This window comes from Papio anubis, chromosome 12, assembly GCF_008728515.1.
Source record: "Papio anubis isolate 15944 chromosome 12, Panubis1.0, whole genome shotgun sequence".
NCBI lineage: Eukaryota > Metazoa > Chordata > Mammalia > Primates > Cercopithecidae > Papio > Papio anubis.
In genome coordinates, this window is record NC_044987.1 from 66312878 (window position 1) to 66337760 (window position 24883).

The 24883-nt window shown below is 37.2% G+C and overlaps 1 protein-coding gene across 3 annotated transcripts in view; it reads left to right on the forward strand.

Annotated features, from left to right (window-relative positions):
• NLRP14 (NLR family pyrin domain containing 14) overlaps positions 1–24883 on the forward strand; it is a 58614-nt gene that overhangs the window by 1170 nt on the left and 32561 nt on the right. For all 3 annotated transcript variants that reach the window (XM_017948678.3, XM_003910272.4, XM_009186692.3), the window contains exons 2-5: positions 15886–16195; positions 16961–17029; positions 19624–21220; positions 23906–24070. In XM_017948678.3, coding sequence (XP_017804167.1) covers positions 15907–16195; positions 16961–17029; positions 19624–21220; positions 23906–24070 — 2120 coding nt within the window. In that variant the 5' untranslated portion in view covers positions 15886–15906. The remainder of the gene's footprint in view (positions 1–15885; positions 16196–16960; positions 17030–19623; positions 21221–23905; positions 24071–24883) is intronic.

A 24883-nucleotide genomic window follows, 5' to 3' on the forward strand; every position in this document is an offset into this window, starting at 1 on the left:
CCCTTAAGTATTTTCACCTGTAAATTGCAACATATTTAAAGCCACAATTGATAGTTGAATTACTGAATGCAGAGACATTGACCAGTAAGAAGGAACACTGGAAGTGGGCTGTTCTGCCACACTGAGAACCTGAACCTCAATGAACTAACCAAAATTAAAAGAAAAAAAAAGCTAAGAGGATCCAGTTTTCAGAGAAACAAAATGTGTATCTGAAGAAATATACCTGCTAAAGAGTAGAGGCCAATATGAATAACGAAGAGCACCAAGTATAGCATACACAAGACTTTTAGGAATGAATTCTACCCAGTTACAGTTTGGGGTTTAGCAGGGGTGGGCAGCCCAGAGCCTATCTGCCTCCGTCCACCACACAATGAGCATCTGCATTTTTTATGACTCTGGAAGCTACATTTTGAAAATCATTGGTCATGGACCCACCCTGGCTTGAACATGCAGAGACCCAAAGCACCATCTTTGATGAGGGTCCTGGGAGCAGTCACCAGATGCCTAGAGATGTACCCAGGAGAGGAGTGAAGAAACTGCCTTGCATGGGAAGAGAGGGATAGCCCAAGTTCCTAGTCCAAGATGTTGCAGATTCTTCATAGCAAATAATTGAAGAATCTAAGAATAGGACTGTGGCTTGAGGGCATAGAATTTTCCGTAATTTTGGTCAGTGTCACGTAACTAAGAACACAAATTGGAGTCAAGTCTGACAAGACAGCAAGGAATGTAGGGGCCAAGATCCTGATGAAAAGGGAATCTTTAAGCAGCCAGCCTAAAACCTGGTGGTTTTCTCTTCAAACATTAGCAGAATTCTTAAGATGAACAGGAAAAGAAGATAAGAAGAAAACTGTTGAAGTGCACAGAAAATTTTCAGAGGTCTCATCACAGATCAGAGGAAATAGGAATTATAGTTCAAAACCCACCAAGAAAGAGATACCCAACTAGAGTTCCTGGAGAGCAAAAGAATAAGTACAGAAGCAAACTGGCAATAAATAGAGATGGAGCTGCAATTCAACTTTGAGTCAGCTCCATACCTGACTGGATTGTTATTATCTGCCCCCTCTCTAACTGCCTATGAGAGGAACTCTCTCAGGAGGAATGTTATCATTCAGAACTACTACAGTGTTTCATATACAATGTCTGATAATTCAACCAAAAATTATAAGGTCAGAAAAAAAAACAATAGAAACAAATTCATGGATGACTAAATTATTGAGCTAACAAATATATATTTAAACATAATTGTGATTAATATGTTCAGTAATGGAGAAGAGTTGACAAGATCGGGAATTTTAATTGAAAATCAAATTTCAATTTTATGAATAAAAATAAAATTGAGAATGTAATAGATGTGTGTGACAGCAGATCAGATCCACCAGAGAAAAAGAGGAAAGAATACAGATACCTAAATGAGAAGATAAATTTTATATACACATATAAAATGTTACATATATGTTTAAATTTTAATTTTATATATATAAAATCTTAAAATAGATATTTTAAGATTTATAAAGTATATTTGTAAAATTAAATTATATAAATTTATAAAATTTTAAATATATATTTTAATTATGTTACATATAATTATATTACATGTATAATATATTACATATAATTTTAATTATATTACATATAAAATATATATATTTCATATGTTTAGCTTGGAGAGTTTTTAAAAACATTTTTATATAAAAATATTTGTACTATAAAATTTTTATTTTATATATAAATCTATTTTTACATATAAAATATAAATATATAAGCATTTATAAATATATAAAATAGATTCATATATAAATATTTATATTTATATGAATATATTTTATTTATATTTATGTATAAAAATCTCCAAGCTAAAGTACAGAGAAGAAAAGAACATAAATTGTATTAGGTCATTCTTGCATTGTATAAATAAATAACTTGAGACTAGATAATTTATAAAGAAAACAGGTTGAATTAGCTCACAGTTCTGCAAGTTTTACAGGTAGCATGGTGCTTGCATCTGCTTGGCTTTTGGGGAGGCTTCAAGAAGCTTACAATCATGATGGAAGGTGAAGGGGCTGTGGGCATGTCTCACATGATGGGAGAAGGAGCAAGAGAGAGAGAGTAGGGAGGGAGGTTCCACACACTTAAGCAGATATCATGAGAACTGACTATCACAGGACATTACCAAGCCATGAGGGACCCACCCCCATGACCCAGATACTACCCACCAGGCCACACCTCCAATGTTAGGGATTACATTTCAACAGGAGATTTCGGTGGTAACAAATACCCATACTATATCAGAAACATAGGGAACACAATGAAAATATCTAACATACACAATTAGAGTCTCAGAAAAGATAAAGTGAGCAAAGATCAATATGTGAAGAAATAATGATTTATAATTTTCCAAGCCTGATGAAAAATTCTAACTCACAGTGTATAATTTCATTGTAAGTCTTAAATGGTATATTGAAATCCTACAAATATTTCCAGGGATCCCTGGAGCCATGGTATTGATCCTTGATCAAACCAGAATAGAATATACTACATAGGAATTAATGCAGTTTTGTGCTAATGTAGTTTTCCAAAAAATACCAAGAGGGAAATCTGTAACAGCTTGCCAATATTGTTTATAGAAAATGTATTGATGAATGGTTTGCATCTGGTTTCTGTTATGCTATCTTGGTTTCTGCTATTGAACCTGGTCCCATAGCTTGGTTTCAGCTACATGACAGTTGTAGTATAAAAGACCCCTACTTGAATGAGCTGTGGCTTCCCTGAAATCATAATATCTTAGTGGTTCACTTGCTGGCCATAAAGCACAACCTTGTGACTGAGAGAGGTCTCTGGAATCTGTGTAGGTATTGTGGACCACCTTTCTTACCCCTGCTGCTTTGTATCCATGTCTGTCACAAATCTTTCATGAGTGTGTGTGTATGTGCATGCATGCAAGTCTTATGTTACACTGTATTTTTATAAATATCTCTAATAACCTTAGAACATTTGTACATTTGAATGAGAAAAATATGTGAGTACAATGTGAAAAAAGTCTAATTTTTTCTAATCAAGCATGTTAGCAATTGAGGTGGAGGAGGAAAAATGGTCACTTTTTGAGCCAAAATGTATCCTTTATGATTTGGTTAAAGAAATACCTGAAAGCATAGAAGAGGAATAAGATAGAGATGGAAATAATGAAAAAAGATCATAGGCTTAAATAGTAGATCTATAAGACCTAATATGCAGACACAAAAGTTTAGAAAGAAAAAGAGAGAGAGAGAGAGAGAGAAAGGAAGGAAGGAAGGAAGAAAGAAAAGAAAGAAAGAAAGAAAGAAAGAAAGAAAGAAAGAAAGAAAGAAAGAAAGAAAGAAAGAAAGAAAGAAAGAAAGAAAGAGAGAGAGAAAGAAAGAAGGAAAGAAAGAAAAGAAAAGAGGAAGAAAGGAAAGGAGAAGAAAAAGAAAAAGAAAGAAGGGAAAGGAAAGAGAAAGAAAAAGGAAAGAGGAGTTTATAAAAGTGAAGAAACAAATGACTAACAGAATAATAGAAAATGCCTTTGTGTTGAAAATTTTTGAGAAGGCATGAATGTAGACCAAATAACTCACTACATTTCAGTCTGGATTAGTGAGTAAAGACCCACTAGACATAAAAAGGTATAATTTCTATACTGTAAGGATAAAGAGAAAAACTTTTAGGTTAAAAGGGTAAGTTATCTAAAAATAAAAATGACATTGGACGTCTCTTTTGTAATGTTGGAAGCTAAAAAATGTTCAATAGCAGTATAGACTAGTAGGCTAAAGGGGCTTCAATACATCAGCCAAAATATCATTTCTCCCTAATGTAGTGAAAGAAAGGTTTAAGGATTTTCAAGAATTCAGAGCCTGTATCACTCAGATGTCCCCCGAGTTAACAATTCAAGAAAGTACTCCAAATAAATAACAAACCCAAAACAGAAATACCCCACAAAAAATTATAGACAAGGAAACAGAGAAAGCCATGATATAAAATAAATAATAGACCAAAAGTTGCATGTATAAAGAATGCAATAAATTATTAGTCATTGTACTAAATGTGAATGGACTGAATTTTTCAATAGAAAGAAACTCTCAGAGTCACTCAAGTAAAAAAATCCAACCATATGCTGTTTTCAAGAAACATCTGTGAAGTGAGTATAAAAAGATACCAGGCAAATGAGCAAAAATTTCAAATAATCGAAAGTTAATTTAAGAACTAAATAAAGAGATTGACCTTATATTTTGATAAAAGATACAATTTATGAAGAAGTATAATGCCATCAAACCCACTAAATACATGGAGCAAAAATGCATAAATTTGACTACTTGATTTAAAAAATACAGTTCTATGGGGAAATTCAATATATGTGTTTTAGAATTAGAACTAGGATACAATAAAATAAAGCCATACACAGTTTGAATCGTGTAATTAATAATCTGAATTTCAAAGGTATATATAGAAACCTTATAACCCTAGAATTGATGGTATATTTTGTGTCCATAGAACATTTTCAAAACTGATTATGAGTTTTGCCATCTTCATCCTCAACTGTTGAATATATTTTTAATTGCTCTGAGAATATAAGCAAAGAGAACTTCCATACCCTTGCCCATCCACACAATGCATTCACACACCTACCTGCATCAGTGCCCCTTTTCAGCTAGAAGCCTGTTCATGTAGTCACTAGTTTCTATCCATTCTTGCTCACATGACCTAACTCCAGTAATTCCCCTCCCTTGCAATGTCAATTTTTCCCTCTATACTATATCCTTCCCATTATCAAGTATGCTGTCATTTCTCCAAAACAAAACAATAAAATTTTCTATGGCCCTGTTTTAGTTAGTGTGGGCTGTTATAACAAAATACCATAAACTAGATGACTGACAACAGCAGAAACTTATTGCTCACAGTTCTGGGGGTTGGAAGTCCAAGATCAAGGCACTAACAGATTCAGTTTAGTGGGGGCCTGCTTCCCAGTTCATTTATGGCTGTCTTCTTGTGGAGACCTCACATGGCAGAAGGGACCAGGGACCTTTCTAGAACCTCTTTCATAAGGGCACCAGTTCCATTCATGAAGGCTCTGCCCTCACAACCCAATCATGTCCCAAAGTCTCCATCTCCTAATACCATCAGACTGAGGATTAGGTTTCAGTGTATGAATTTGGGAGGACACATTTAGTCTATAGCAGGCCCACTTCTCCCTCAGCTACTGTATCATTTCTGTCCTTCCTTTTGAGCCAAACGTCTTAGAAAGTAGTCTATTGTCTTCCATTTTTTCTCCTTCCAGTCTTTTTTGGCCTTATTTCAATTAGGGTTTCACCCTACCGTCTCACTGAAACTACTCTTTTCAAAATCACTGATGGTCTCAATGTTGCTAAATTCAATGGTTAGTTTTCAGTCTCATCTCTTTCTATCAGCAGAATTTGGCACAATTGATTTCAAGAATTTGGTACAATTAATCTCTCTTTCTACCTTGAAACATTTTCTTCACTTGGAGATTTAGATAGCACACTCTTCAGGTTTTCCTCTCCGGATGTTCTTTTCCATGCTTTTTTGAAAACAATTGTATTGTCGCCTCCCAGGTCTGCTCCCTCTCTGTGACTTCTAAACAGTAGAGTGATTCCTCAGGGATCAGTCTTTGAATGTTCTATTCTCATTCCCTGAATGATCTTCCATGGCTTTAAATTCCACCTATAAGCTAGTGACTTATAGTTTATATCTCCTGCTCAGACTTTGAATTCTAATTCCAAACTCCTTCTTTGTCAATTTGACTTCAATGTTTAATAGGCATCCCAAATTTACCAAAAATGTACTCCTGAAATGCCTCACAAACTTGCTTTTTTATTTTTTTACAATCTTCTCAATCTCTCTTCCAAATTCCCAAGTCAGTATCTTAGATTTCCCTTTGACCCCTTTCTTTTCTCTTACCTCCCAATCTGTTCTGTCAGCAAATCTTTGCAGTTCTATCTTAAATACTCAGAATATGACTACTTTCACTACCACGACTGCTACCAGCCTCGCCCTAGGCATCATTTTCTCTCATCTGGATTATTATAATAGCCTCTTAATTGGTCTGCTTGCTTCTGTCATTACTCTACTCCAGGATACTTCATATAGAACCAGGATGATTATCTTAAAACATAATAGTTATTATTCACTTTGCCCCAAACCCTCAGTTGGCTTCCTAGTTTACTCAAAGTGAAAGCCAAGGTATTACAGTGGCCTATAGGGCACTACATGATATATCTCTTCTTACCTTTCTCATTTCCCCCCTATTTTTCTGATTCGTATTCCACTATTTTGCTCCCTTATCCCATATTAGCCATTCTGGACTAATTGTTATTTCTTAAACTTGCCATTCTTGTTTTCAGTTTACTCTCTTCTTTCATTAATGAGGTGCTGTTGATTGATTCATTCACTGCTTTAAGTGCTGAGAATAAAAAACAGAATGAAATAAATAAAAATCTTTCTTTTATGGATCCATTCTCTAGGTGGGGAGGTGTGGAGTAAGGAAAGATCAATAGCCAGTAAATAAATAAGTAAAATTATTTATTGGATGAGAGTAAAAATACAAACAAAAGAGTAATTCAAATTTTGTTATTCATTGTATTTGTGTATGTGACTGTTAATTTAATTATGCAGCATGAAGAAAAAAATGTAAAAGGATACATACCAGAGAATTGATATGTTTAATGTGTATTGTTTATTGGGAGGGATTGATGTAAGTACAGACAGGAAGAAATTAGGGGCCTATAAGGCAATCTCTCAAACTCTTAGTAAAAATGGAATACTACTACTTTTATTTTGCCTTTACGCTTGTGATAGAGAAGCAAAGTGACAAGTTCTTTCAATTTGACAAAGAAATCCTACAAGCATTTTTACCTTTTTACAACACAGAGATGTCATTTAAAGTATATTAAGAGCAATGAATGAACAAGTACTACAGTCACTCATATTTGCAGACCTTTTAGATATTAAAGATCACTTTCACAAGGCATTGCAATAATTTCAAAAGTCCAGGTTTCTTATAAGATCCCTCTGAAGAAATAACACTTCCAAATATAAGTTTACATATAAATGCCTCTATCCTCTTCCACACATTTACCACAGAAGATATAGTGTTCAATATAGGATCCTCTGAGCCCAGCAAACCTGTGGGCGCACGTCCTTCTGAAACGAAAATAGAACAAGATAATAACAGTATGAATATTTATACAGATATCCTTCATGGGACAGCAAAAATGTTCTATTTCATGGTTTTCTGTGCATGTTAGAAACAATTTCAAAACCAAACCTTCTAGAATTTATAGTTTCTCTTCAGATGTACATATTCGTGAATGTAATATTCAGCACATTAGCACATTATAGCAATTTAACATAGTATGTTGGAACCAAACTAAAAAGTTTGCCTTTTCTCTCACCCTACACTTGGCTATCCTTTTGAGGTAGTTTTTGTATGAATATTTATAATCTAAACCTCTGATTTCTGGCTGTTATTGAGGTTGTTGGACCTGTCTTGCTAACTAGCATGCCTGAGTCCTTAGTATCAGTTGCCTAGAGTGCATATTTTCTTAATGCCAACGAATACTGGCTCCTCCTTTGTCAATAAAGCTTGAAGTTCTCCATGAAGAGTCCAGCTGGAAAAATGCTACCTTAAATAACGATAAATCACCCAAATCTTGCTGCTATATGAATATGAAAACTTGTTCCAAATGGGTAATCCTTAGAAAAAGGAAGCCATCCGAACAGAGCATCCATTTACCCATGCGATCCAGAGGTTTCTCATCTGAGAGGCAATTCTCAATCCTGAAGCTCCTAGATCTATTAGCTTCTAAGACCGTCTTCAGGGGCCAAGGCCATGAATTCATCTTAGAACAGTTCTAGTCATGTGGGATTTGAATGAAATTGCACTATCCATAAAACACAAAGCCTTGGTGACTACTGTGGTCAATTTGACTCAGATGTTCCTTAAATATGTCGAGTAGGCTCTTAACTGAGGGTCTCTGCGCTTGCTGTTTCTTCCTCCTGGAATGCTCCATCTCCCAGATATCTGCATTGCTCACACTTTCACGTTCTGCAAATATCACCTTAGTAGTGTCTTCTCTTCCTATTCAAAGAGAAATAGGACCCATCTCCCACTTCTCACCCCCAGCGCTGTATTCCTTGCCCTATTCTGATTTTCTCCACAGCAATGATCACCACCTGGTATACTACAATTCATTATCTGCGCCCCTTCAACAGAATGTAAGCTCCATGGAGGTAAGGGCTAGATGAGCAAGACTTTGGATATTTTATTCACTGCTAGACAGGGCCCAGAAAACTAACAGGCACAAATAAGATGCTCAATAATTGTACGGATATTAGATGGACGAATAAAGGGACACTGCTTATTGGGAGTCAGCCAGTCTGGGAAAGGTCCTTCAAAGCTAGGGTTCAATTCCCCGACTTTCTCTTCCCCACATCGGTAAGGCGAGGAGGAAGGACGTGCGTCCACAGGTTTGCTGAGCGCAGAGGATTCTATATTGAACACTGAATCTTCTGCGGTAAATGAGGGGAAGAGCATAGAGGTGGAGAGTGAGAGCAGCGCGCCCTTGGCCCCTCCAGCCAATGGGAAGAGAGATTCGCTAGGTCAGGCGGTGGGGTCCAACCACCCAGGCTGGCCCGCAGCCCTCTTAAAGGGTTTGCTCCTCTCGCAGGGGAGGAGGGAGATGAGGCATTAAGGGCCAGAGTGCGTTCCCCTTTGTCGTGGAACAACAAGTGCCTGTTCATACTTTCCTGTCCCTCTGAGGCCTGGCTTTCGGCGCTTTTACCCTTTGACACCGACGCCTGGTGAGACCGAGGTATGGAATGACTCTCCTCTTCTCTGGATGCGTACTTTGTCCACTTTAAAATGGGAAGTTGGGTTCTCTGTGAGTCCATCCAGCGCCCACATTCTGCGTGGAAAATGAAAGGAATGTGGACTCAGGGCCCAAGAGGATGAGTTGCCAGGACATCCCAGGGTGCGACACTTTTGGGCATGGCGCCGGACACGACCAGAGTGGAAAAGCGACCTTGAGGGTGCGAGTCCACGGTCACCTGCAAGTAGCCTTCGGCTGGAGACCTAGTGTGGCCTGTATCCATTTGTCAAATTCCAAAGAGATAAATAAATGAATGCCTGCCAACTGTACTGGAATTTGGCAGGCACTGCCTGCGGTGCCCACTTCTAGAATCTCCTGGATTGAAACGATATGAATAGTCCCACTTTCACCAGGCTTGACGAATGCAGGCAAGCCCCTCGCCTCGCTACCCAGGAGCAGGTGTTCGTCCTTCAGTCTGAAGCTATTCCCGCCACCTGTGTTCTGCCGTCTTTCATTCACTCTGGGTCTCCTCCTAGCCCCTCTCCCTACTGAAAACGAAACAAACCACCTAAAAACTGCTCTGCAGGTGCACCAGGTTATCAGTATCTGTCTCTCCACCTCTCCCTAGCAAAGTTCAAGAAATATTAGTAAGGTAGCACATGCTTGCTCCCTGCGTTGGTCATCCTCTAGCCTACAGTGCTTTAGTGCTTTAACACCCCCACTCCCTCCACTCCAGCAGTGACCCAAAATTGCTCTTTCTATGCAAGTTAGTAATTATTGTCAACACGCCAAATTCAAGTACAGATGCCAGGCATTCATTTCTTTAACTCTTTGGAATTTGACAAATGGATATTGCCTTTTTACCTTTTTATTTCTCCACTTATTTAAGGAATGTATTCTGATGAAAGATAATTGTCACAAATTGTCCTAAACTCTGTTGTGTTTTGAGTTAGGACAATTTGTGACAATTATTTTTTAAGTACTTTTTTATGTAGAGGTTTTGATGCTTAGTTGTAATCTTCATATAACTGCCATCTGTTTTGCTGTATGATGAGGACATTTTAATGACTAAAAAATCAAGTGTGTGCTATATTTTTATACATTTATTATAATTGAATCCTTATTGTCAATTATTTACTATTCTAAACAAACACTCTTATGCACAAAACTTTCTTTTCTGTATTTAGGATTTTTTTTTCCCAGTGGATAATTTACCAGAGAAGATACTGCTTGAAAACTCATGCATGTTTGTAAAATTCTCAGTAGACATGCAGACATGCAGTTTTTCAAGAGTGTAGCAATAACATATTAACTCCTTACTTTTATATGGTACTGTTTTTTAAAGCTTATTTTTGTAATTTTGAACTTTGAGAAGGGCTGTTTCCTGGTTTGCATTAGTTGTGCTAAATGCTTAAGTTTGAAAATTTTCTGAAATACTTGTTAGCCATTTGCTTTTTGCTTTTTTCCCCCTTCTATGAATAGGCTATTCACAATAAATTTGCCTTATTGCTATTCTGATCTATTTGTATCATGTCATTTTAGGGATATGAACCTTTTTAAAACAATATTTTAATGTGAACTGTAATTCATAAAAGACTGCACTAAGTATAAACAAGCACCTTAGTAAATGATTACCAAGTGATTACTCATGTAAACGATCTGCAGGTCAAGGAATAGGACATTAATTACCAGGACCTAAGGCCCCCTTCATCCCCCTCCACCTCATCTCCACAGGGGTATTAGGAAACCGACTTTTATGATAGCTACTTCATAATCTTGTTTGATTTGGCTTCTTTCCCTAATTACGAGATTTATTCTAGTGGCATATAGCTGCAATAATATATTTTCTTTGCTGTTTAGGATTTTGTTGTATGAATTTACCACAGTGTATTGATTGGTTCTACTATAGATGAACTCTTGGATCTTTTCAAGTGCTTAGGAATTACACGCAGTGCTGCTGTAGTTATTGCATATCTCCTGCTATACCTACACACATATTTCTATTGGATGATTTCTAAGAACTTTAATTGCTATTTCATAGTGTATGTATATTTCCAGTTTTAAGGAATAACCATTTAGAATAGTATTTATTAGAATTACAGAAATTTCTTGTATACCTGTCACCCAATTTCCCCAATTTTTAATATCGTGCATTACAATGGTATATTTGTCACAATGAAGACAATAAGGCAATTAAGTTGCACTTAATTTGAATTTCACTAATTTTTCCATATTGTTCTTTTTCTATTCCTGAATATTACATTTAGTCATTTTGTCTCTGTAGATTCCTCTGGTCTGTGAAAGTTTCTCAGTCTTTCCTTGTTTTCTGATGACCTTGACAGTTCTGAGAAGTACTAGTCTGGTAATTTGTAGCTTGTCCCTCACTTTAATTTTCTCTTATGGCTAGACTAGGATGCTGGGTTTGGGGAAGGAATATCAGAGTGGTAACATGCCATTCACAGTGTCAATAGTACATGCTATCACAGTGACTTATGGCTGATAATAGTAGTCTTGATCTTGGGAGAATGTTTGTCAGGCTTCTCACTAAAAAGTTTCTCCACTCTCCCCACCTACTCCCATACTCCTCTCTTTGGGAGGAAATCAATAAGCACACTCAGTGCTCTGGAAGGTGGGGTGCAGTTGGGTTAAGAGCCATTTCCTGGAGGGGAGAATATCCTACATAAAGTATTTGGAAATCTTCTCTAAGAGAGATTTGTCTCTTTTCTCTCATATATTGGGACATTTATCTATATCTATATGGACTCATGGATACTTGCTTTGTACTTTGGGCTATAATCCAATACTGTTGTTTATTTTGGCCATTGGGAACTCTTTCCAGTTGTATCTTCAGTCTCTTTGCATACCCCATTATTTTCCTTTCCTTATTTCTGGCACTATGAGATGCTATAAGCTCATCGTATCTATTCCCTATCCTAGCCCTAGAATCAGCAGTTTCTCAGAGGATCCCTGATTCCTTTTATTGGCAAATGGTACAGGTTAGAAACCAAAATTTGGACCTGGGTGGACATCTCCAATTTTAGTACTTAATACAAACAGTTTTAAAATGGTTTTATTAATTTACACTTCAACTGATTATTTGCCATATTCCCTGTAAACATTTTGCTGTTTTTGGTTGGCCATTTATGTTTGAATTTTAAGGACAAGAGGTTTTAATTTCAGCATCGTTAACAATATGTCTTCAAATACTCATTGTGGTTCTTGGTCAGTTCCCTTATTGTGTCCAAACTGGTAAGTCCCATCTTTCCTAAGTCATGATGAATGTTCTTTGCTGTTTTCTCCTCCCTGGTTTGAAGTATTAATGATACTTTCCAGATATAATTATACCTGGGATGATTTAAGAGGATACTAATTAATTGTCAAAATGGTTTACAAGTTGTCCTAACGAATGACACTGAATTCTTTCCTCCCAATTATGGTATCTCTTCTATAATATATTGAAATCCAATGAGAATGTATTTTCTTGGCTGTCTACTCTTTTTCTTTGATTTAATTATTATGATAGAATTAAATCATCTGTACATTTAGGCCAGGCACCATGGCTCATGCCTGTCACTGTAATCCCAGCACTTTGGGAGGCCTAGGTGGGCAGATCACTTAAGGTCAGGAGTTGGAGACCAGTGTGGTCAACATGGTGAAACCCTGTCTCTACTAAAAACCCAAAAATAAATAAATAAATAAATAAAATTAGCCAGGCATGGTGGCAGGCACCTGAAGTCCAAGTTATTTGGGAGGCTGAGGCATGAGAATTGCTTGAACCCAGGAGGGAAGGCAGAGGTTGTAGTGAGCAGAGATCCACCACTACACTCCAGCCTGGGTGACAAAGCGAGACTCCATCTCCAAAAAAAAAAGAAGTTGTACACTTAGCAGTAGTGGCTAGACTCTTGAATTTTTTTCAACTGGGGGGCAGTTTGCTGCCCTGGGGTCATTTGTCAATATATAGAGACATTTCTTGTTTGTCACAACTGTAGAAGATCCAGGGTTCTAATTGGCATCGAATAGGTAGAAGCCATGAATACTGCTCAACATCATATAATGCACATATAGTGTCCCCCAAGGAAGTATCCAGCCTAAAATTTCAGTATTACTGAGGTTGCTATAGGAGATTTAGTTAGAGCGACCGAGAAAGGAAATCAATCCAGACTGTATGAAAAGGGTGGAAACACCCGACTTCCTAGGTAAAATCTTACTTCCCTGAGACCTCCATATTTCTACCCTCTCTAGGTAAGAATCCCTTGTCCCTTTGTGTTCTCCTAGAACTACTCTGGCCCAAATGATAGTCATGCTGTATTTAGAGGTCTTCTTCTTCCAGTCGTGTTCAGCACAGGGTCTGCTATCACAGAGCATGGCCACACAGATTTTGTATAACTCTGAATTTCCAGTGCCTAGGAAACTGAAGTGAAATTAAAAGGCAATGCTATGTAGTAGAAAGAGAGTAAGCTTTGTAGTATGATAGGCCATTTGTCAACTCTATGACCTGGGCAAATTTCTTAATTTCTGAGACTCCGTATCTGTAAATGTGGATAAAATCAAACTTTCAGGTCTGTTTTAAAGTCTAGAGAAAATTTTTATAAAGAACCTATACACACTAGGTCCTCACAAATGTAGTCATTAATATGAGCTAATTATTTTGAACAAATATGTTTTGTTATAGGCAAAAATTTACATCAATTTGCAAATTGAAATCCTTGTAGACCATGGGTTCCCATTTTAGTTCAGGACATTTTTGAATGAATGAATGCCTTCCTATAAGAGAAACAGCGCCAAGCATGTGTTCCTTTTTCTAAAAAGGTAAAAAGACAAAACAAAACAAATTTCTTCAAGAACAGCATAAAACCTTTGGGAAGGAGACTACAGTATATTGTACTCTATTATAATTGTAGATATCATATAGTAGAAAGCTAATAGGATTCAGACTCGTATAGATCTCGGCTCAAAGGGACACCCAGAAAGGAGGAGGAAAATGAAAAAAGTGTGGGATTATGACAGCAAAGAGGCAAGTAAATATCAAGATGTAAGGCTTTGTTAAAATAGTATTATTAACGTATGGCACCTTGTTGAAGTTAGGTGCATGCATTAGATTTTTCAATCCTTGCAGAGGTAGGTACTCTTGCTACTCCTGCTTACAGATGGGAAAATTGAATCCCAAAATGCCCCTTGAATTTTGTAACAGGGAAGTTATTGGTATGAGTTATTTCAGTGGAATTGTGGTGGCAAAAGTTCTATCGCAGTGGATTGAGGAGGTATAATAGGTGATAGAGTATAGAAGACTGAAGGAGTTTGACTATGAAGATGAAAGGGATTTGGAGTAAAGGGAAAGTTTGTAAAAGACTAAGTTAAATTTGGGCACATTTAAGTGCTAATGAGTAGGACTTAGTGGACAGGGAGAAGTTGAAGATCAAGAAGATAGATTTCTAATGGATTAAATCCCTTTGGGAACAATTGCTTATGAGATTTAGATAAGAGGCGGAGAAATAAGCTATAGAAAAGGGAAGAGAGCTCCCCTCATTTGTTACAGGAAAGACAAAGATAAAAATGAACCCACATGCAGTGATATCTGTAGATTTCTAGATAGGAAGTAGAAGACGTGTTCTGTGCCTTGCTTTCCCTCACCTACCATATTCTGTATGTCCTGGAGAAATTTCAGAGTTCTTTTTTGAAGTTTCCTCAAATCTTTTCCTTTTCGCTTTTTAAAAAATTACTATAGGACTTGTTTTGTCAGATTTATCTGTAATCTAGAATGTTTGTACCATGTAGTTAAACAAACAACCTTAAAACAGCTGATAGCTCACCAATTACTGTAGGATAAAATCCAGATTTACTATATAAGTTTGGAGATAATTCACCTTCTGTTGAAAAGGAAAACTCTCCCTTCTATCTACTTTTATTTCCCCCATCCATCTTTCTTTTCCAATCATATTAGCAAGAATCGGGGGAGACATTATGAAAGACTGGAAAGGGCAGGAATTTTAGTGAAAGATCTAAGTTGAGTTCCAGCTGCACCACTTACTAGCTCTATCTCTTCAGGCAAATCACCAAAAAAGATTAAGAAAACTTGATGGTGCTTTGGAGAATATGGATTAAGTGATTAACTGGAGCACCCATGTTGACTAAGAAATTGAATAAGCTGATGAGGGGAAAATACAGGGCTCAAAAGGATTTGATGGTGTTTGAAGAACTGTCACCGAGTAAGGGCATGAAACCACTCAATTAACCAGAAGATATTAATAGAAAATGGGTTATAGGAGTTTGCAATTTAAAAGTCTGAGTAGTCATTGATAAAGCCTAGGGTGAGAGCATCAGAGTAAATTGCTGGAGAGCAGTAAGGTCATGGGAGTTGATGTCAAAGACATGAGATGAGGATGTTTTGGATGAGCTTTAACACTGAACTCACCCAGAACAGCTGTGGTGTTGGGGAAAGTATACTAAAGGAGCTTGTGTGCTAGGGAAGACTATTAATAATTATGTATGAGTTTATGATCAGAGATGACATGACAAGAAGAGGTAGATGGTAGCATATTCTATTGCATGTGTTTGATGAATAATAATGTGTTGGCAGGGGTGCAATAACAATGTTTTATGGACTGAGATGTATATTAGATGTTGGTGGGGGATAGAAGGGATGAGGACGGGCAGTTAGCAATACTTAGGAGGAGCTAGTTCTGTGCCAAGTGATATATGAACCCTACCTTATTTGATGCACATGAAAATTAGAGGTTGGCTCTGTTATCTCCACTTAATAGAAGAGTAAATTGAGGTTCAAAGAGAGGAATTACCTTTATATCGCTCATAAGTGGTAGGACTGGGAATAAATCCTAAGAAGATGGAATAAATATACAGTATAGTGGTCTATATTAGAGGAATGGTTTGTGAAAGAAGATGTATTACAGAGGACACTAGGTCAGTACCAAGCCTAATACAGTGGGCTTCTGCACATGTTTGTTAAATTAATCTATGTAAGTATTTCATTTTCAAATCTTTTTCATGTGTCCCATTTATTCCATGTGCTTTTGGTTATTTTTTTCCCCCACAGAGGCCTGAATATTTGGACAAGATGGCAGATTCATCATCATCTTCCTTCTTTCCTGATTTTGGGCTGCTATTGTATTTGGAGGAGCTAAACAAAGAGGAATTAAATACATTCAAGTTATTCCTAAAGGAGACCATGGAACCTGAGCATGGCCTGATACCCTGGAATGAAGTGAAGAAGGCCAGGCGGGACGACCTGGCCAATTTGATGAAGAAGTATTATCCAGGAGAGAAAGCCTGGAGTGTGACTCTCAAAATCTTTGGCAAGATGAACCTGAAGGATCTGTGTCAGAGAGCAAAAGAAGAGATCAACTGTGAGTGATGCTAGGGGCAGATCTGGGGCTAGGCAAGAAGGAAGTGTTTCCTGGAGTCCAATGGAATGTTTCTGTAAGAGGGATTTAGGGATTAAACCATGTTGGGCGACATAAGCTCCATGGTGGTCTTGTGCATGGGGAGCTTGTTGGATTATCTGAGGAAGGAAAGGCAGATGGGTTTTGAGTACTGTTACTCAGCGTAGCTCCTTAATCGGGGGCAATTCATCCATCTTATACCAGTTGAAATGATCAAAGGAATTGAGTGATAGGAATTGTCCCATAAAGTGCCTTCACCTAAACTACAAGTTATAAGTTAGGCAACATTTTGAGAAATCAAGTATGATTTAATGTATTTGCTGAAATATGAGGAATGGGCTGAAAATTATTATTGGACATAATCCAAGCCAGTATTTATAGTCATTCTCAGGTAGGAAATGTAGACATCTAGAATTCCTTACTCATATACAAGGCTTTAGATATATATATCTCTCTCTCAGGAAACTGAGGCTTACACTACACTATTTGCCCTGGAGCTACAGGGTGGGGGCCATGGCAAGAGGTCTCCTACTTCAGTGTTGTCTGTATCACATTGTTTCTTCTCTCAACTAAGCTTATGGAGTCTGAGGCTCTGGCAGCTTTAGTTTTCTTAAACCCAGATAGTCATAGAATTGGACCACTGATGAGAATGCTGGCCTCTGTTCTAGGCATCGTGAAAGCTCACTTTGTTTTCATTAAATATCATGATCCTATTGGAACCTGTTGCAGGGTCAGCCCAGAGTATAGGACCAGATGATGCCAAAGTTGGAGTGACACAAGACCAGGAGGCAGTGCTGGGTGAGTAGTTAGGCCTTTCATCAGATTTGGGAGGCATTCAAAGTTTTGATACAGGATGGGGATTTATCTCCCAGAGGACTTTTGTTCAAATCTTGTTAACTTCTTCTAATACCCCACCTGTTCCCTGAATGTCACCCAAAAAGAATTAGCAAAACACTCTCTGGCCAAAGTCAGAATCAGGGCCTTGTTAATTCAGGTCCTCAAGAGAACAGTGTTTAGAATGCCTGCTAAAAGAAGGGCTGATGCACAAAGGTATATTAATGTTTATATTTTATGTACTAAAAGTCACTGAGTTGGCAGGAAACTTTTCATTTATCACACCTACTTTCTTTAAAGATGGTACCGTAATTAAATTCTAGGAGTGGTGACCAACTGGTTCATATAAAAACTCATGTCTAGAACTGAGTCTTCTCAGTCATAGTTAACACAGGGGTCCCCAACTCCTAGGCCACAGACCCCTACTGATCAGCAGCCCCTCAGGAACCAGGTCACATAGCAGGAGGTGAGTGGTAGGCCAAGCGAGCCTTACCACCTGAGCTCCGCCTCCTGTCAAATCAGCAGCTGCATTAGAGTCTTATAGGAGCACAAAGCCTATTGTGAATTGTGCATTCAAGGGATTTAGGTTGTATGCTCCTTATGAGAATCTAATGATAAATGTAATGCAATTGAATCATCCTGATTCACCCCTGCCCCCTACATCCATGGAAAAATTGTCTTCCACGAAACTGGCCCCTGGTGCCCAAAAGGTTGGGAATTTCAGACCACTGGCTTATTAACACCATTTCCCTACTTTGTTTTGAATTCTACATAATTTAATTCCAATTTATATAAGTGGAATTACAGTAGAAAGAAAATTAGATCAAGTGAGAAACCTTTATTCTTAACCCAGCCACATTCTAACAAGCCACATTATTTCATTCAAGAAATAATTGAAAACTTCATCCCAAGCACTAAAATATAAAAATTGCTTGTTATATTAAATGACCTTCAATATAACTTCCCACTGTGACTTTCATTTCTGATTCAATATAAAGAAGTTTATCTTTGTGGTATGAGAAAAAAACTCATGGGCTAATAATTTTTGTTTTATTATTTCAAACCTAATGGTTATTTCCCTCTTATGTGCAGATAATTGCACACAGATAGCTAATAAATGCCTTCAAATTATTATTTGGAAATTGTGATAAAAGTAAACTATTCATTATAGGAACTTTGGAAAATACTGTAAGTACAAAATAGAAAATAAGAAGTACAGCAATGATTTACTGATTATTTTCTCTGTGAGTGTACCAACATTATGCTGTTTGAATTACTATAGTTTCATGGTAGGTTTTAGTTCTGGGTAAAGAGTGTTTTTCTTCTCTCTGCCTGGCCAATCATTAGTTTTGCTTTTTGGAATTTCTTAGTTATCATTTGTTTATGTTTTATCTTTGTTTTTAAACTTCACATAAGCAAAATGAGCTATTTTTTTAAAAAAAGATTCAAATACTGTAAAAGTACATAAAGTGAGTTTCTCACTCTGTCCCACTCCCCATCCCCAATCCTACTATTCAGAAATAACCAGTATTACTGTATTGGTGTATATGGTATAGGTTTTCAGATACATAAAGTTTGTTCATTTTATTTCCAGGAGAGGATCATATTTTACATAATTCCTAGAAACTTCATATCTTTTCTTGTTATTATTTGGGGGATATTAGTACCTATAATTATACCTTATTCAAAAGTTGTAAAGTACTCAATTATATGATTGTATTCTCTCGTTTTTTTATTGCACAAATGTATTTGACACTTCTTATGTGCAAGGAGATGTGTTAGACACTGAACATGCAGTGATGAAGCCGCCAGCCAAGTGCATCATTTATTTAAACAATAAAGTAATTATAGCTAGTGACATGTACTGTGAATGAAAAATATACTGTTTTGAGAATATATAAAAAGGGGAAATACTCTAGCGATGAGGTTCAGAGAGGTCTTCCCTGAGATCCTATATTTTTAATAGAGATCTGAAAGAGAGATCAGACTGAAACAGGTAAAGATTAATTATATTTTCATTCTATTTCACTTAGGATGTTTTTCTTTTATTCAAAATATTATTTGAGCCATGATTCAATGTTTATTTCTATTAACTTTTTACTTGTACAAAGAAAATTATTTTGATCTGTAGATTCAAATCTGTCTTGGGGTCTTCCCTATTATTGCTAATGGTTGCCTCTGCTCTTTTTTTATCTGGATGATACTTCTGTTCTCCACCTCTGTCATCCTTTTTCTCTGTAGAAGGAAAAGTACAAAGAAGAAAAAAATATCTCTAAAGTATATCCAGTTTTATTTCCCATCACAAATTAATTTTTCTGCATCAATTCTGGTTTATATTACAGTATCTAATACAGGTTTTAAATCTATAGGAATATTTTTATTTGATTTATATTATTTAAAAAAAATCAAAACCAGCTCTGATTTCAGCCTACATTCTTTCTTGTTCCTAACTGCAAGTTCGGTATTCTTGACATTACATTTCATAGAATTTGCTTTGATTATGTGTTTTTTTTTGTTTTTGTTTTTGTTCTGTTTTTACCTTTGCCATTCTGACTTAGGTGATGGAACAGAATACAGAATTAGAATAAAGGAAAAATTTTGCATCACTTGGGACAAGAAGTCTTTGGCTGGAAAGCCTGAAGATTTCCATCATGGAATTGCGGAGAAAGATAGAAAACTGTTGGAACACTTGTTTGATGTGGATGTCAAAACTGGTGAACAGCCACAGACCGTGGTGCTTCAGGGAGCTGCTGGAGTTGGGAAAACAACCTTGGTGAGAAAGGCAATGTTAGATTGGGCAGAGGGCAATCTCTACCAGCAGAGGTTTATGTATGTCTTTTATCTCAATGGGAGAGAAATTAACCAGCTGAAAGAGAGAAGCTTTGCTCAATTGATATCAAAGGACTGGCCCAGCACAGAAGGCCCCATTGAAGGGATCATATCCCAGCCAAGTAGCCTCCTGTTTATTATTGACAGTTTTGATGAACTGAATTTTGCCTTTGAAGAACCTGAATTTGCACTGTGCGAAGACTGGACCCAAGAACACCCAGTGTCCTTCCTCATGAGTAGTTTGTTGAGGAAAGTGATGCTCCCTGAGGCATCCTTATTGGTGACAACAAGACTCACAACTTCTAAGAGACTAAAGCAGTTGTTGAAGAATCACCGTTATGTAGAGCTACTAGGAATGTCTGAGGGTGCAAGAGAGGAGTATATTTACCAGTTTTTTGAAGATAAGAGGTGGGCCATGAAAGCATTCAGTTCACTAAAAAGCAATGAGATGCTGTTTAACATGTGCCAAGTCCCCCTAGTGTGCTGGGCCACTTGTACTTGTCTGAAGCAGCAAATGGAGAAGGGTGGTGATGTCACATTGACCTGCCAAACAACCACGGCTCTGTTTACCTCCTATATTTCTAGCTTGTTCACACCAGTAGATGGATGCTCTCCTAGACTACCCAACCAAGTCCAGCTCAGAAGGCTGTGCCATGTCGCTGCCAAAGGAATATGGACTATGACTTACGTGTTTTACAGAGAAAATCTCAGAAGGTTTGGGTTAACTAAATCTGATGTCTCAAGTTTTCTGGGCAACAATATTATTCAAAAGGACACAGAGTATGAAAACTGCTATGTGTTCACCCACCTTCATGTTCAGGAGTTTTTTGCAGCTATGTTCTATATGTTGAAAGGCAATTGGGAAGCTGGGAACCCTTCCTGCCAGCCTTTTGAAGACTTGAAGTCATTACTTCAAAGCACAAGTTATAAAGACCCCCAACTGAGACAGATGAAGTGCTTTTTGTTTGGCCTCTTGAATGAAGATCGAGTAAAACAACTGGAGAGGACTTTTAACTGTAAAATGTCACTGAAGATAAAATCAAAGTTACTTCAGTGTATGGAAGTATTAGGAAACAGTGACTATTCTCCATCACAGCTGGGGTTTCTGGAGTTGTTTCACTATCTGTATGAGACTCAAGATAAAGCATTTATAAGCCAGGCAATGAGATATTTCTCAAAGGTTGCCATTAATATTTGTGAGAAAATACATTTGCTTGTATCTTCCTTCTGCCTTAAGCACTGCCGGTGTTTGCGGACCATCAGGCTGTCTGTAACTACGGTATTTGAGAAGAAGACATTGAAAACAAGCCTCCCAACTAACACTTGGTAAGTGTATTAGGGCCATTCCCTGGAAGTGCCCTGTAAGGCAGAGAAGAAGTAGATTTTGTCAGAGGGAGGAGTTGTTTAGCTGAGGTCCCAGAGCTGAGATAATCCTTCAGAGTTGTCCCATCTTGAGGCAGGGAGGCTAAGCATTTAAACCCCTTACTGACCAATCATGGCTACTGGTGAGGAGTGGGCAAAAACTTTCCTGAGATGGCTTTTTTGGCCTGAAGGCAATACCAGGAGAGGGACTGGGCTGAGGACTCTCAATTGTTGACAATCCCAACAACTCAGAGGGAATGAGCACTTCAGTCTTCAAGGAGGAATGTGGCACAGCACAAACTTGCATCCATGATAATAAGTATGTTTAATTTATAAAGATAATGTCATCCAGAATAATAAGGGACCAGAAATTTCCTTCTGAACCTGGTAAACACAGGTTATTTCTCTGTATTACATTCCTCTGCACTCTACTGACCTAGCTTACTTTCCCCATTGCCCAGACAATGATTTTGGCCTTTGTTTTGTAGTTTGTGAAAGGTCTCAGCCCTTTAATGCCTATCTGAAGACATTGGAGGTTAGTAAGAAAGAGTAGGTGCTAAATAAACATTTTTGAAAAAAAAAATGAACCTTAAGTATTTTATGTATATTCTACTTTACCTCCTTTCTCAAGTTGCCTTTTCTGACTACCTGTCTGAATCTGAGGAAAGAATTGAACTATGGAATTCATTCCCAGATGTATATAAAATTAATTGAGGACTTTCCATGTGCTATATAGTTGTATAGTGAATTGGATATTTAATATAATATCCAATTTAATGTTGTTGGCAACCATCTCTATGTATTTTTAAGATTACGAAACTCAGAGACATATACCTAGAAAATTTCTTGATTCAAACACACATCAAATAATAATTAAGTTGCTGAGTGCTTGTCACATAACCTGACAGTCTTCTAAGTCCTTGATCTCGTTTAGTCTTCTGATAGTCCTATTAGGTAGGTGCTATTTCCATTTTACTTAGGACACACAAAATTGTGGTACCAAGAAGGCATATAACTTGACTGAGTTCACACATCTGATTGTAATTTCTTGGTTTGCTAACTTTATCCAAGCTGTTTCAGTACCATTATATACAATTCAGAAGCACTCCTTATAAGAGCATACATTTTATTTATTTGCAAACTGTGGGAGTAGAAATTGTGGGCCCTGATGCTATGACCTTTACCTACCTTGGAAAATTGTGAGTAATCTTCAGTCAATTTTCTTAATTCTGACTTCAGAGTTCTGTTTAAAGAATATGTGATTTAACAGAGCATTAAAACGTCTTTTATGCCTAATAGTAAATGTTAGAACAGTATTCTGGCCACTAGATTGCCAGTTCTCCTGCTAGCTTTCCTTACCTATGTTGTAGAGTTATCCAGTACTAGAGTTGGCATTGTTGCTAAAATAAGGAGCCAGAGAACCCAATGTTTTGAAAGAAAAACTGTAGGTGACCTCAATCTCTTCTATAATATAACTACATCGTAAGCTTTATGAGAGCAGGAGTTCTGTTTGGTTCACCATTTTATCTAGTGTTCGCACAGAGGAAACACTTGAATGCTTGAATGAATAATTTATTATCTTGTTTTTATAAATTTAAGACCTCAAGTGATATAGAACATCACTATGAATTGTCATTCATTCCAACTTAAGATATGGGAATGAATATTTATTGAGTAGCTATTATATATAAGGCAACATACTAGACTTTTATATAGTTTAATGTATATTATACTTAATATATACATATATATGTATGTAACAGTTACTGATTACTAGGAACACTTACAGCATGAGACATTTGCTAAGCATTTTCTATATATTGCCTTATTGAATCTTCACAGTAATCCTAAAAAATAGATACTGTTATCTTCATTTATCAAGATGATGAAGCCGAGGCTCACATGGGTTAGTAAATTTTCCAGAATAACTCAGTTTGGTGAGTGGCCGAGCTGAATTGGGACTCAGAGCTGCTCCATTGTTGAGCTTATAATCACCAGGTTGTCCCCTGTTTTATCACCCTTTATTTGTTCATGAGTTTATTGACAATATTTCTAATTAAATCATAAAGTATTTAAAGTTTACAGTGTGCTTTTGTGTACCCTTTAAAATGCACTATTAAATTTCCACAACTCTGTGAAAGGAGATAACATTTCCATTTTATAGATGATGAAAACTTGTAACTTAAAGAATTGATGCAACTCTCTTAAAATAATATGGCTAGTAAGTGGTAGACCTGGGTCTCAGGCCTGTGGTTTTTAATCTACACCACTTTACACCTAATGTCTACCCACTAATCCTAATCATATTCTTTGTGACCGAATTTTATTTTTCTTTTTGATATTGGCTCTTCAAGTATTTGAATACTTCTCTCTTATCCCTCCTGAGTTGCTTCATCTAAAGTAAAGCCTCTCTGGTTTTTATTTTGTGTGTGTTGAGGGGAGTGGATGGGAAGTGGGAGAGCTGTTGGACAAATAAGGCCTCTAGAGTGCCCAGAGGAAGACTTCCTTATGGACTGTGCCCATGGTGGAGCTGCACTGTATGCTCTTGCCTTTCCAAAATACACTTTTACCCCAATACTATCTTCTGAGAGTTGCCTAGGCTGAAATAAAATCAGCATTGTTTTTCTTTTTTTAATTATTTATGCAAAGGGATGGTGATCACATTACTCACTGGTGGCAAGATCTCTGTTCTGTGCTTCATACAAATGAACATTTGAGAGAACTGGACCTGTGCCATAGCAACCTTGATAAATCAGCAATGAATATCCTGCATCAAGAACTAAGGCACCCAAACTGTAAACTACAAAAGCTACTGTAAGTCTGGTATGAGAAAATTTAATGGAGTAATTCTAATTTCTTTCTGTGTTCCACCTTCCACTCATACTCGTTAGGGGAAGCCAATGCTAGCAAATACTTACAAGCCACTGTGTAAAATACTCAAACAGGAACAACAGAATCCTCTGGGGACATGAGATCATTACTAACTTGTTCTCAGAGTGATTCCACAGGGCATAGGAACTGTTTACATGGTTTTTTCAGGCTTGATTAGGAACTTTCTAAGTGAAGAGCACAGAGCTAAAACATTCTAGGCAGGTCACCAATGCACTTTCAAGGACATGTTCTGGAACTTACTATCTTCTTAAATTTTTTCTGTTGAGGAAAAATTTGCGTTTAATAAAGTACACAAATAATGTTCAGTTTGTTGAGTTTTGACAAATGTAAACATCTTTGTAATCAACACATCCAAAACGATAGAAAATATTTTCATTTATCTCAGAAAGTTCCCTTATACCCCTTTTCTTTTTTTTTTCTTGAGACAGGATCTTACTCTGTTGCCCAGACTGGAATGCAACAATGCCATCGCAGTTGGAACTCCTGGGCTCAAGCAATCCTGCCACCTCAGCCTCCCAAGTAACTGGGATTACAGGCATGTACCACCATGCCAGGCGATTTTTTTTTTAAATTTTATTTCATAGAGCTAGGATCTCATTGTGTTGCCCAGGCTGGTCTGAAACTTCTGGGCTGAGGAGATCCTCCTGCCTCAGCCTCCTAAAGTGCTGGGATTACAGGCATGAGCCGCAATGCCCAGCCTATCCCTTTCTGTTCAATTTTCTCACCCCATCCAGT